The sequence below is a fragment of the Anticarsia gemmatalis genome, chromosome 20 (genome assembly GCF_050436995.1).
Source record: "Anticarsia gemmatalis isolate Benzon Research Colony breed Stoneville strain chromosome 20, ilAntGemm2 primary, whole genome shotgun sequence".
NCBI lineage: Eukaryota > Metazoa > Arthropoda > Insecta > Lepidoptera > Erebidae > Anticarsia > Anticarsia gemmatalis.
The window spans coordinates 6327065-6341372 of record NC_134764.1 but is presented as its reverse complement, the minus strand read 5'-3'; the positions used below and the strand labels follow the sequence as shown (position 1 = coordinate 6341372).

Genomic DNA, 14308 nt, shown 5'->3' with positions numbered 1-14308 from the left:
TAGGTTCATTATCACAAAAATTCTGCACAAAATTATGCTAAATGCCGAAATTTACTGTACATTGCTAAATTGATGTATTTTGTCTTTTCAGATTTTGGAAGTTAAGTAAGCTGGATGCGTTAGTGTGGATAGTCACCTTCCTCGTCACACTACTAGTCAACGTAGATATTGGGTAAGTCATGGTTTTAATTATTATCGACAGGTAAAACATTCTGTACAATACGACAAAATGTGTGTGATGATGGCGTAAGAATTGACCCAGGGTACAACTCTACAATACGACTGTTAATAGTAATGTAATCAGTAGATTCTGTGATTCTGTACAACTATATCGATTATCGACAACCGGCTAGCTATCGAAAAAAAAAGTTTGAAAATCTGATCAAGGCCCTTTAGCAGACGTCGTAGAACGTATATTGTCAGTACATTTTAAATGTCCAACTTTCGATACCCGATGGTTCCAATTGTAGAGAATCGCGCTACATTTTTATGTGTGTTCAGGTTAAATGTAATGATTATAAAAAATGTTGCTTTTATTATGTATTGTGTTCTTCCAGTCTTGGCGCTGGTCTGCTAGCTAGTGTTGGCACATTGTTCTTTCGTGCACAGACTCCGTACACTTGTCTATTAGGCAGGGTGATGGAGACAGACCTGTACTTGGACATCAAGAGATACCGTGGGGTGAGTTTATTTTCCTTAACCTTCAAACTAAATCAAAATAGGACGGCTGCCATGGATATATTCCACTAAACTTGCAACTCATCACTCAATCTATCCACTCGTGAAACACATCGATGGTTAACCTTATCACACCACAGCCTCCGTGACGCAGTGGTTTAGGTCACCACGCCGCTACCATTTCGTTGGGAGGTCGTGGGTTCGATTCCGACACGGGGTATTTATTTCTGCGATCCACAAATAATTGTTTCGGGTCTGGTTGTACTTTGTGTCCGTTGTTTGTATGTTTGTAAAAGTCCACCTCCGGCTCTCTTTTGGACCCGCTCGCCACCCTCACCGCTTAAAAAACCGAAAGAGGAGGCACTGAGTAGTCTAATTAACCTTTCTATATTTTGATTTCAGGCTCAAGAACTCCCCGGCATCAAGATCTTCCACTACTGCGGCGGTCTGAACTTCGCCACTAAGAACCAGTTCCGCTCGAGCCTGTACCGCAAGACTGGCTACCTCAGACCCTCGGAAGAGCCTGAAGAGATCGAGGACATCAAGCAAGCCTCCTATGAGAGGGACCTGACTTTTAGTAATAGGGTAAGTTTATCTTAATGTATTAGAACTATCAAGTCGCGTGACAAATATAAAAGATTCGAATACGAATTTAAACAAATTTTAGTATTTCTAACTGATTTTATGTAGATTTTTTATGAATTACGGAAAATACAAATAACCTTTCGTTTAGAATTATCATCAAAATTCGTTCAACGGTTTAACTGCGAAAATTTAAATTACTACGAATTTTGCTCGATACGGCTGTTGTTTTGACGATAACAAAACGGTTTCGTCCTATCCTAGAAATGCGTGAACTGTCTGTGTGTGGTGTAATCGTTAACTTACAAACATTTTGGGTCGTCGGGGCTATGGTGAACTCAAGATATTTACCTTAGGCCTTTTAAAATGAATCATCAATATCGTTCGGAATTATAGTTTTTTTACTAATTTACTTATAAAATAACTTATTTAAGTTATTAATGATTGTTTCAGATACAATGTGTGATAGTTGACGCGACGGCACTGTCGTACGTGGACGCGCCCGGTATTAAGACGCTAGTGGCGGCGCAACAGGAGCTCGCGTCGTGTAATATTTCACTGTTGCTCGCTGGAGCTAATTGTAAGTAATAACACTATAAATAAATCACTATTAAAAATTGTAGTTGATTCGTTAAAAACTTATATTTGCTGTTATTAAACAGTTTCACACATAATATACAATTTAATTCCTTGTTCCGATAGAAGCGTGTACGTTCTTTTACGTATACCTTATACGTATACGTTACGGGACTAAAATCTTTTAAGTTTTTACACTAAAGTACCACCACTTAGGAATACGTAATGAAGTTACTTTAACAATACGGCAATTGATACAAAGTATACATTTACCGTATCTTGTTGAACGTTTCGTCAAGAATTATTTCGGCAAACTAACTTGTCAACATACGTGCACTGTATTCTACGCCAGAATACATTGCATTAAGTAAGCAAACTAATCGAAAATGGATAAATATGCTCTACCTGTTTCCTAAAGCGGTAAATAGCCAATCGAAATAGGACGTCATAACTTTTCCGAATGGCATAATGTGTACTAACGTATTTTTCTTGTCCCACAGCGCCAGTATTAGAAATGATAGACAGATTCAACTCATTGGAGAGTGAGAAACTAAAGCTGTTGACATTCCCGACGGTGCACGACGCCGTCGTCTACTACAACGCGACGAAACTGAAGAAAAACGACATTCCTATCACCATCACGTCATGAGAACACATAGAATAGTAGCACGATTCTCTACAATTTGAACCATCGAATTTGACACTTAAAATGTACCGCCAAAATAGTTTCTACGATGCCCGCTAGACGCGCTGAACCGATTGTCATACAAAATGGTTCGTTAGCTAGCCGGTTGTCGGTAGTCGATAGTGATAGAGAATCGCGGTACAGAACTAGTGCAATAACAGACCTTATTGTAAGGCCTTTGACTGAAATGCAGTCGTTTCATCCTATAGTTTAAACTAGTTTTAAAACCTATCGTAAAGGATATTCCTTCTGAAGAAAAGTCGGTGGCTTACTCCCGACGGGATCTAATTTGAAATGAATTGAGTAGGTACCTAGTGAAAAAGAAATCAAACAATCCATTTAGTTACACTTTAATTCAGCGTTAAATTATGCGATTGTTCATAATTAAAGAGTACAATTCGATATTATCTCGAATCTCACTCAATCAATTTCAAAATCGATCCTCTCGAGAGTAATCCACCTGTTATTGTCTCAATAAATCTGCAATAGAAAATGATCCTTTATTTAGATAGGTCATCAAAGTCATAAGTCCGTTTCATCTCATTCATCTCTGAATTAATTCATTCTCTAAAACATACCTACTGTTATTTTTGTAACCTTTCTGAGTTTTACTAAGATAAATTAAATTAACTGCATGTAAAGCAGTATTATTTACGTATAATATTTAAATAAAACATGCAGGGTAAATAGTTTAAACTCATCTTATTTGAATTTAGTAGTGAAATTACTTATAATTTCTTATTAATTGGTTTTACTTTGACTCGGGGCATAAACGCCCTTTACGTGGGCTTCTAGCCCTTGTTTGTATGAAATTTTACTTTATCTTAACCTTTCATCTCCACTATAATCATCTCTCACTAATTCATCCTATTTCTCAATAGCTTTCATCACGAAAATAAATTGTTGATTTAATAGTACTTTTTCGTACTTAATTATTAACAACTTTAGTTAATTTAAAAAAAGCGCTCATTTTTGATCAATTTTTATTGTTGCTGTTTATATTAGGATAAAAAAACTATTATTGTACAATGTTAGTGTCATATTTTTTTAAAACATGCCTTTGCAAATAAAATGTATACTTTTTATTTTTGTATTGATTGTAAATAAAATAATAACAGATATATGACATAGATTGGCCGCGTTACATTAAGATAATATGACAGTTTTGTTTTTAAATCATACGTTGATATTTCCACGATATGTATGGCTAAAGACGAAATATTTTAATCGTAAAAAATAAAATAAAAAAATGTCCTATGATCATTGATTAACGCGCCATCTAGTGTCAATATTTAGAACTATTTGTAATTTTGTATGACCGCGCCAATATGGCGGACACAATACGCTTGTCCATTTATTTATTTAGAGTAAGGCTGTGAAAATCGCTCCATTATGTTTATAATAATTCAAAATAGGGGCAGTTACTTATTTTTTTATGAAATACACTCGAATATGTATAAATATTTAAAGGTATTGTCTAATTTGCAAAGTAGTAGTACTTACTGTATACAATTTGTTTGCAAGTCAAACTTATTTATTGCTAAGTCTGTTGTGATATTTAGTGCGTAATTAATTGTACAGAATGTACTTAGTATAAAATATAATGTTGATTATATTTTAAAGTTTCGATTTTTTATTTCCTTACCACCTTTTGTTGTTATCGTACTCTAGATACATTTTTCAAAACTTCGGAGTCGTTTCGTGGTGATTTATCGAAGCGTGTAACAGGTGCTGCATAAGTATATGGAAAAAGCATGACCTGGGTTTGATGAAACAAGAGGATTAATCTACTCTCAGATTCTGTAAGAGAAAACTTAAAATCCAAAGTATGTTTCCTTTCAAGAAAATATATCTTCAATATTTGGAGGAGTTTCTTTCAATAGCTCTTTTTTCCACCCTGTATGTTATATAAACAGGAAATGGTGAATTAAACTGAAAAAGCAAGTTATCCATAAAACATTTATAAGAAAACATATATAAAAAATACAAAAAAATAAAAAAGCAGTTCGAACCTTGAGCATTTTAAAGTCAATGCGTTATTATAACTTATATATTTTTAACATGAAAAATATTTAATGATTGCAACCGTTTACACGGACGCCTAAATATAAAAGCAAGCTATCGCCACGCAATAAGGGCCCTACCTGACCGAGACGCCATGATGACGGCTTAAACGAAGTATCCAAACGCCAAGTGAGTTCACTGTTAATAAGATACAGTCATGAACTACTTGGATATGGGAAGTTATGGTGTATGATCCGTAAATGTTACCGAAACTTTCAGATATCAGAAAGTGAATCGATATAGCATTCGTGTTTTATTATAACAATATAATTGCTCCAAAATTAGGTATCAGACTTGAAACCATCTGAAAGTAACGAATAATATGAAACATAATGTATATCCCGTACCCCGTATCCGTACCCGCAATCGAAACCGATAAATTGTTCGTTCTTTCGTAACTTCATATCTATAACATTCCTAGCTTGGACATGTACCTAACCAGCGACGTTGCCAGGGCGTCTCGGTGAGATAGGGCCCCAATTCGAAGAAATAAAGTAATTTGTTGCTAATGCGGTGTTCTGGTCGTCTACAGTCCACGTCAATAAAAAGGTCTGTTACCATTTAATCTCTAAATAAAACATGCAGGTTCATTGTCCGATGGTGACGGGCGCGTTTTTCTTCTTCTTTGCAAGTCTCGTGCCATTGTAGAACAGCACCGCGTCGTGGACCGTCGGGAACGTAGGCAGGAACAGCGGGTCGTTCTCTAATGAGTTGAACCTTTCTATCATTTCCAATACGGGTGCTGTGGGAGAAAACATCGCATTATAACTAATGACAATACTTCTTCTTCTTCTTATCGTATGGTTAGTGGTCAACCTAGTGTCAAAGTTCTTCAAGCCGCCCAAAGGCCTTTAACTAATTATATATAGATAAACCCTCGTGGCTCCGCTCGCGGATCCCCTTGAGAGTAATTTTTTTAAACAAATGGCTTATTTTTTATCTCGAGTTTTCCACTATGTCCCAGTTAAATTGCATCAAAAACAGTCCAATCGAGATACATTTACAGACATAATCAACGCTGCCATCTCAGAAGAATTTCGATCGAAGACACAAAGTATACTCTTTAAAACATGTTATTTCTAAATCAAAGACGTGCAAATTCTAAATCAATTTCTAAATTAAGTACAATATGCAAGTGTATTTATACTTAAGTAGGTATTTGCACTTACAATTAGCTCCAGCAAGCAACATAGTTATTCTGCAAGAAGCGAATTCTTTCTGCGCCTCCACCAATGTCTTGATACCGGGCGCGTCCACGTACGAGAGAGCTGTCGCGTCAACTATTATGCATTTGATCTGGAAATACACACTTTATAACTTAGGCTACATTTCTAGAAGATATGTGTAAAGAGGTCGTAGATCTCCATGCCTCGGAGAGCAGGTAAAGCCACGAACACGACCTCTCACTGGTCGTGTTAGGTTCGCCGTCCCACTGGACTATAAAAGTAAAGGAATAGAGAGTGTATCTGTGTATTGTGCACATACATGACCACTATAAACAAAGCCCTGTGCAGTTGACTGGTTTCAATGAAAATGGCCACCGTAGCCGAAACCACACAGGATCACTCACCACTCTTCAAATCTATTTGAAAAATCTACGTAGTCGCAACGAACACATAATATTCTAACTACATTACCTTATACCTAAGCTACTTGCAAAAGTTGTGGCTAACACACCCTTGCACTTAAAGTAGGGTCCCTCTCGAACATCTCGGAGGGGCGCTGAGTGAGGCTGTCATTCTGTTTCTCCTCATGCGTCGACAAGCTGTCCTCCCGTTTCTTCACAGGTCTCAGGTAGCCCGTCTTATAGTAGAGTGCGTTACGGAACTGATTCTTGGTAGCGAAGTTCAGGCCGCCGCAGTAGTGGAAGATCTTCAAGCCAGAGATCTCTTGGGCCTAACACCAATTAAGAAATAAGTTGAACTGGATACTGATTTTCATAAAAATTGGGAAGCAACTAAATGTAGAGCAGAGAGAGGACGTGTACGAAATCCAAAGCAAAGAACGATTGATGAAACAGTTTCATAAAAAGATTAGATTTGTTTTTTAATCAAAATGAAACGCATTAACCATAATATAGTTCCTTTCTACTAATTCTTTTTGTTTAGAACTTTTCTGTCACACCGAAATTTAAAAAGCTATGTAATTATCAAATTTAATTGTCAGTTTTGGCATGATTCATGTAAACAAAAACATGTCATAACGCAAGACACATCAAACAGTATAATGTAAATAAAAAAAACAGCTCTTCGTAAATAAATTCAAAAATATTTTTCATGTTAAAATGCGCCTTCGTACAAACAAAACATATCCTTACTCCCTAAACCACGAAATAGGTATATTGGACTTTATAAAATGGATACTTCTGGTGTTTTTCAACATTATCTTGATGTATGTTGTGCAATACGTGATTTTGTGCAAGTATCATAACGATGAAATGGAAATGGCTAGCCGAGGAGTGCTAATTTCTACAACCCTGGAAGATCTATCTCGATGAAATACTTATACAATCAAATTCAATTAAATTAAGTGAACAATGCTTTATAAAGATTTTATTTTCACTTATGCTCTTAAGCTAGAAATTTCACTGTACCTTCTGAATAAATTTTTCGCAAATAAGACAGACTGTAAACTGATTTTAGACCTACAAGACGAATAACTTAGTCGCGCTTTAAGTTTTGAAACTATTGCGGTTAGAACTGTATCGTAACTTTTAAAATATTCATCGTGTTTAAGACCGGCTTGGCAATTTGGTATTATGTGTAAAAACCGCGATACTTAAGTCTCATTTAACTTGTTCGCTGCGAAAGAATAATAACTACGTCCATTAGACTTAATTATATAATTCAAGATTAATTCAAAATAACCATTGCAGTGATAAGTTTACCAGAACTTTTCATTCTACTTAACTACATGATTTAATATGAATGCATACTTACTCCTCGGTATCTCTTGACGTCTAAATACAAGTCTGTGTCCATGACTCTGCCCAGTAGACACGTGTACGGTGTCTGTGCTCGGTAGAACAGCGTGGCTATACTTGCCATAATACCGGCAAGCAAACTAGGATGACAAGAGTATCACTTATTAACCAATGAGAAAAGTACACAAATACAACGCTATCATCATTTCTTTGCCCCTATCTACGAAATATTGTCATCCAGGGGATATTTATTTTGCGACTAGGACCAGTGCAACCTGTTCGAACTGTCGAGCTTTGAAGGACTTCATTATTGCATTAATATTACTCTTGTTATATGAGGCAATATACGTGATAATGCGAAGGCTTTAAAGTTAATAACATTTTGCTCATTCAATGTGGTGATAGCCCAGATTTTAATGCAGGAGATAGTGTGTATTCTAGGTATTGCCTAAAAGATCTTGTCAAAAGTAAACGTACCCAAGGTCGACGTTAACTGCAAGTGTAATAACGAAAGTGACGAGCCACACCGCCGCATCCAGCTTACTAAGCCTCCAAAACCTGAAAATAGAGTGTCTGTCATAATAGATCTCTCTCATTAGCCATTCTATCTCTTTACTATCGAAAGGAGGAAAGAATGCTTATGAACAATATTCCGTGATTTCGTGATAATGTGCTGTATTGTAGTGCTTAAACGTAGGTCAGGTAAGGCAAGTGCACAGCGCAGTCGTAGCGGGCTTTAGATCGACTTTTAGTAACATGATTGGTACGCGTCTCTTCGGTATTTTTAAGCTGTGTTCTTTAGCAGCAGACATGCGAAGAGATACCTGGGAAAAAGAGGAACTTTCAAATAAGTGGGGTATACAAACCTCCTAAGGTCCTTGACCTGCATGAAGAGTCCCTTGAGCGACACGACGACGATGGCGGCGAGCACGCAGCGCGGCAGCTTCTCGAAGAATGGACCGATCCACAACAACACACTTAGTATCACCAACGCACTCACTAGCGATGTGATTGCTGACTTACTGCCTGCCTGCACATGTAACCAGTATGAGTAAAGAAAATATACCAATGGGTCCAGAGGGGCACTGGGGCACCACATTAAGAGTCTATGAACCGAATTAAGTGTAAATTCACTGAAAATTGGTTGGATAAGTAGGTACAGCGTTCTCCCAAACAATAATGAGCACAATGTTAATGAATTGTGATAAATAAACAATACTATTTATTACTTTTTCCTATACGTCAAATATTTAGTGCTAAATTAGGTTCAGAGTTATGTTTAACGCATTTCATTTGTGTAACGTGAAGGCACATAAAAATCTTTGATAACTTACATTGTATTGTATGTAGGATCGTGATAAACTGGCACATACTGGCGCACAGAAGAAAAAACAACCGAAAAGGTTACTTGAACCCTGCAACAATCAATGTTAATAAAGCACTCCTGATCGAAATCAATCGGCAACAAGTATTTGCTACTGCAAACAAAGCAGCCAAGTGCGTTAAATACAGCCGTTTTGTAACCCACAGGACCGTATACCGAAACGCTACAATCAACTAGAGAACTAGTGCAAGACTGTCTGCCTTACGTGCTTTATGGAGTACATTTTTTCCAACTTTTCGATTATTAGAGAAGAAAATTCAGAGAAGAATTTCTTTACTGAAATATTAGTAATTTATTAGGTCAGGGAAAAAGCCTTTTCGCATTATTGTATGTATGAACTTGTAATAAAATCTCTTTGGCTTCAAGAATCACAAATGAGTACACGGTTCATTAGGTTTCTTTCAGTGAGCTCGTGAGGTAGGCCCAAATATTGAACTTTTTTGTGTAGAGAAAAGATTTTATTACAAGTTCATACATACTATAATGCGAAAAGACCTTTCCGCGACGTAATATTCCCAAGATACATTTCCCATATTTTACGGTATAAACAAATACTAACCAAAGCAAGTAATTCTTGATTAGCATCTATTTCATACTTCTCCTTGTTGGCGATGATCAGCGCCATGGAGATGGTGACGGTGTACGTGACGATGGTCTGAGTGAACGCGTCCACTATGATCTTAGGGAACAGCTCCATGGGGGGCGCTGCCGGCGTCGGCAGACTACCACAAACATGACATACTTATATAAACAGCCTGCTGAAAACAGAACCTAATAATACGTAGATTTAACTTTGAATAATTAATGAACACAAGCAGTACATGAACCAGGTTTTTATTATGGGTGTACCAGGGTATTTTTGCTTAAAGTTTTTCTTGAGTACCTACCTGATCTGCTACCATGGTTACCCAGGATTTGTAATCTAGAAGTCAGTCAACAAAGTTATTCTCCACACTGACAAGAAGTTCGAGTGTAACGCAATTTCACAGTACTAATAATTTTAACAAAAATATTTGCGACTTAATATTCAGGTTTCGATGAAGGTGAAAACATATCTTTGAATATTTTTTTTATATAAGTTACAATCAAGAATTATTATTATTAATAAAGAAGAAGGGGACTAACCCAGTAGGTATTTCTCCAATGAGGTTGATGTTGAATGCATCCTCCAAGCGCAAGTGTCTGGACAGCAACGTGCCGGTCACTATTGCTATCAGCTCCATGGGGACCGGGCAGCGGCTGCGCTTGCTCACCCATGGCTGATGGAAACAGAATTCAAGATTTTCTAGACTCTCTCCTAAGTTTTTCTATTCAACAGTCGCTAAGTCTTGTCAAAGACTCAATTACGTTTGCTATATAAAAAAAAGGAAGTAAACCACTGATTGATTGATAAGTGGAAAAACAAGTGAATAATTTAATCTATGTCGGTCGATACGCTACATGAATTGGCCTATGTAATGTCGTATCCATGGCATCAACTTCTAGACTACTTACTTCACGATAACTATCTTCTGTTCATACCTTGAGAATTTCGTTGTTGATAGCGATGAGGCAGCACGTGATGATGGACATGGTGAACGTCGCCAGATTCGTCTCCCCCAAGTTGGTGGCCACTTGCATTACCGTCTATATACATATTGTTTAATATTAATTTTACGAAGATTACAGAGATCTTCATCTAAATCATTAGGTATTATTTTCGAAAATCGGATAATTTAATCAAGAATATTGAACACGAATCGCCCAGAGCTTTGTGTTACAGAATAGAAAAAAAATACTACTTTAGGGATGCTTATGGGATCGAAAATAAATCCGCCTTTAAAAAGAAATCAGTAATTAAAGGAATCAATTGCAAAATTATCGGATTAACAGTTAAATCTGATAATTCCAGGCCGCAGGTGTTGATGCAAGGCTTTCGTCTAAATCACTGGTGCAGTTTTTAGGACTGTCCTCAGGGCCTTTCCATCCCCGCACCAGATGTTCGGCTAGCGGGTTGGTTTTTTAGTGGAATCACCACAAAACCTCACCCTCAACACCTCACCCCTAGGAAAATCGGGTATCCGAAGGGATTTTTCCCCCCGCAAAAAAAAGGCTTTCGTCTAAAAATGTCATTCACTTATCGGTTATGTACTCGTATACTAACAGTGATAACAGAGAACTTCATAGGCAAGGTCGGCAGATTCATGCCGAACAGTTCCTTGAGCTGCGAGGCGCACACTTGGAAGGAGGCTCCCGTCGTGAAGCCTGACACCAGCGGCTCCGACAACAACGTCGACACCGCGCCCAGGCGCAACATCCACATTATCACCTGGAAACGTGGTATGCGTCACGCGAAAAAATCTCTACATGCTTGCCTTTTTAGTTGCATTTGACCTGCACCGTTAGAGCAAGTGATAATTATTTCTAATACACACATAACTTGGAAAAGTCTTTGGTGTGTTGCCTTGGGTTCAAACCGTCGACCACTTGCCAACTTATCATCACTGTTCTCATTCATCATTATTATTAGTTGAAGAAATCTATTGCAGAATCATGTAATACCGTCGGAATTTTAGGTACAATTAGACTTGCAATCTAGAGGTTAAGCGCTCTACGGAAACCAAATACCTCTTATTCATAAACACACTATAAACCTATTTTAGTTAAAAAGCTACTATAATATGTTATTTTTTTTCATTTCGCTAAGGAGTGAAAGAAACAAAACACTTTATAAGCCTTTCATAACGTCATATATTTTTATGAATAAGAAGGTTCGAATCGAAGAATCGCTATGTTGCGATAGCTTGTTATAAGAAATACCGTCATTCTTACCTGAAATAATCCTACCGCGAAAGTTAGTAAGCCGATAACTTGTAGTGGCGTATACAGTGCTACTTTATCATCTGTAAAGATAATGCTGATATAGAAATGCATCCAGCCGTTAATTCATTTCGAATAAGTAAGTATCATACCTGTATCCACTGCGTGTTCTATTACAACCTGAAAATTTACAGAATTAGGACTACAAAACAAAGCTTCGCAATAGGTTTTGATGTAATTTTCCTAAGAATATTTAAAAGAGCAATATTCGGAAACTTAGCGTCAATCGTATTATTATTGTCATATTGTTCCATGAGAAGTAAAGTATGTATTTTGTTTTCTAACCGACCAAAATGAATCGTGTTTGGGCGTGTTAGTATTAAGGTGGTATGATTGATGGCTAGGGAACAATATCATCTCTAAATTTTCTAGCAATTCCCACAATGTTCAAAGGCAAGCAAGTAGGGATTTCCGAAGTCCTGTATATATAACACTGGGAAGAGTGCGTAGTAATTGACCTTTCTCTACGGTTAGTCATAAAAGGTGTAGTGTAAAATAATCGTCTTACACTTCTGGCCATAAGACAAGCTACAGCGAAAGTTCCAAGAGATATGTGAGGCGATGTACCGAGCATCACATATATGATAATGGGGAAGAAAGCCGTGTATAACCCCATTACGGGAGGAGCGGCCGCTAACAGTGAATAACCCATACCTGCAAACAAACAGTTTAATGTAGAAAAAGAGCCACGAAAAGACGATACAGAAAGATATATACGATAGTCGATTATGACCTTTTGACTTCTATAGCTGACCCTTTTTGGGCCATCTTTCTTTAAGTGTTTTTGTTTTTTTCGAAACGCTGTTGAAATATTCGCAAACGCAGTCCGAAATCCCGTAACATACTTGGTTAACAGAATTAGGACTGTTACTTATGAAAGCAACAACATTAAGTTCTAACTATGTTATCTCTCCGTCATTGCAGTCACAATTCACGATGTCGTCCGCCCATCTATTTGTAGGCCTTACTTGCGATATATTCTAACATTTACAAGCAACCAAATAAAAGAGCTATTCAACTTTATGATAATGATAACTATAGATTGAATTCAAGGCTCACTTTGTGGTATCTGCATAACGGCGGTGGTGCAGCCAGCTATGATGTCGCTAAGGAGGTAATCGTCTACGTCGTATTTCGGCAGCCATTTTGCAATAGGCAATGCGTTCCCGATGCAATCTTCGAAACCGCACCTTCTTACTAATTTCTTACATCTTCTTAAAACTGAAAAAAATACAAAACTCTGAATCTGAAAAGACCCAAGTAATCTTTTTTTCTGGATTTCGATCTTTTGGTTTCTCAAGGGCACTCACAATTTTTAAGATTACTGTTTTTTTGGCTTTTTCCGCGACAGATATCGCCGTCGGAATCGACTTTATTTTATCCATTTCACCCATGGCTTCTTAGGCACCGGTCTCCTCCCGAAAGGAAATGGACCAGGCCTCATTTTAGGATGATTAAGTACTGCTTGAATTATTTTTCAGAATTGTGACCTTAGCAGTTAGAGTGCATGTACACGCAGTTGTCTCGGAATCCTACCTTAATTTTAATAATATAGTATGTATGTTAAGGACGTACATGTTTTTTCCTTGACATGGTAGTCAGCATCTTTATTGAGGGTCTCTTGCTGGTACACTCGCCGGTTCACATTCAGTTGCTGCTGGCTAGGACCACGGGCAGTGGATGCCCTGCTCACACTGAACAGAAAAATAGAAAATCTATGAAGATGTACAAAATGAATGACTAAATCTCTTTAGAAAACTCATAAACCGTCATCCGATTCTACTAAACAGAATTTATGCCATGGTAACCAGACAACTGATAAACGTAAGTTCATTTATAAAAGGTAAACAGACGACTCTAAACTTCAGATCTAACAGTAAATTTAAAAAGTCATCAAATAAACGTAGAAATATATTTAGAAGTGAAGACTTGTAAAGTTTACATAACAATAATAAATTGAAGATTCCTTTAACAAGCTGCAATCTTAGGCGCCTCCGGTGTAAAGACGTGTTTTCCGCAATTTCGTATCTTAGTAAAGATCACAATTTTAAGCGAAACCTTTCGCAAATAGTTTAACTTCAACATGTTTCTAACCAAGTTTACTAATTTTACTTTTACACTGATCTTTCAACCTGTACCGTATTATCACGTAGTAATTTTAATTTCAAAGATCCCCGTACATAATTTTAATTCATTTTCAAGTTTAGGATAAAGAAAATGGAAAAACATACTCGCTTTGCGAAGCCGACGGTGGGGGAGTTCTTTGGCTTGTCATATTTGACGTCTGACGGCTAAGTGCTTATCGCTAAGATTACGCTAGATATGGATCTATGAAATTGTCTACGGCTGCAGGCACATCACTAGATCCTTAAGCCATATTTACACGATAAAAATCCGGCTTTAAACTCACGGTTTAAACTACAACGATTGCTCTAAAATGGCTCAAAAAGCCACACTAGCCGCAATAGGAAAATGTAAGAAATAAATTGAATTCAAAGGCTTGATGTAAGTATCTTCTGGATGGCCAATACAATCGGCTCGGAAGCAGACACTAACC

The 14308-nt window shown here is 37.2% G+C and overlaps 2 protein-coding genes across 7 annotated transcripts in view; one reads left to right on the top strand and one right to left on the bottom strand.

The window, feature by feature from the left end:
- Positions 1-4160, top strand: part of LOC142981463 (prestin-like) — a 48955-nt gene extending 44795 nt beyond the window's left edge. For all 6 annotated transcript variants that reach the window (XM_076127406.1, XM_076127404.1, XM_076127403.1 and 3 more), the window contains 5 exons: positions 92-172; positions 558-681; positions 1081-1263; positions 1714-1840; positions 2337-4160. In XM_076127406.1, coding sequence (XP_075983521.1) covers positions 92-172; positions 558-681; positions 1081-1263; positions 1714-1840; positions 2337-2485 — 664 coding nt within the window. In that variant the 3' untranslated portion in view covers positions 2486-4160. The remainder of the gene's footprint in view (positions 1-91; positions 173-557; positions 682-1080; positions 1264-1713; positions 1841-2336) is intronic.
- Positions 4161-5009: 849 nt separating this feature from the next.
- LOC142981890 (prestin-like) lies at positions 5010-14026 on the bottom strand. The gene is made up of 17 exons (XM_076128030.1): positions 13983-14026; positions 13327-13445; positions 12811-12972; positions 12260-12405; positions 11844-11871; positions 11704-11774; positions 11036-11200; positions 10414-10518; positions 10018-10151; positions 9452-9614; positions 8843-8923; positions 8375-8538; positions 7986-8066; positions 7525-7648; positions 6263-6481; positions 5755-5881; positions 5010-5327 (listed from the first exon to the last, which is right to left on the bottom strand). The coding sequence occupies exons 1-17, from the start codon at positions 14024-14026 to the stop codon at positions 5173-5175; spliced, it is 2088 nt and encodes a 695-aa protein (XP_075984145.1). The 3' UTR covers positions 5010-5172.
- Positions 14027-14308: the final 282 nt, after the last annotated feature.

What these genes read in the sequence shown, in the direction of transcription:
- LOC142981890 (XM_076128030.1), bottom strand. Translation starts at nt 14,026, where the DNA reads ATGACAAGCCAAAGAACTCCCCCACCGTCGGCTTCGCAAAGCGA. An exon ending in TGAAGTTCTCTGTTATCACT is followed by an intron (nt 10,519 to 11,035) that starts GTTAGTATACGA and finishes ATATGTATATAG; the next exon opens with ACGGTAATGCAAGTGGCCAC. An exon ending in ATCAAGAATTACTTGCTTTG is followed by an intron (nt 8,924 to 9,451) that starts GTTAGTATTTGT and finishes TGATTGTTGCAG; the next exon opens with GGTTCAAGTAACCTTTTCGG.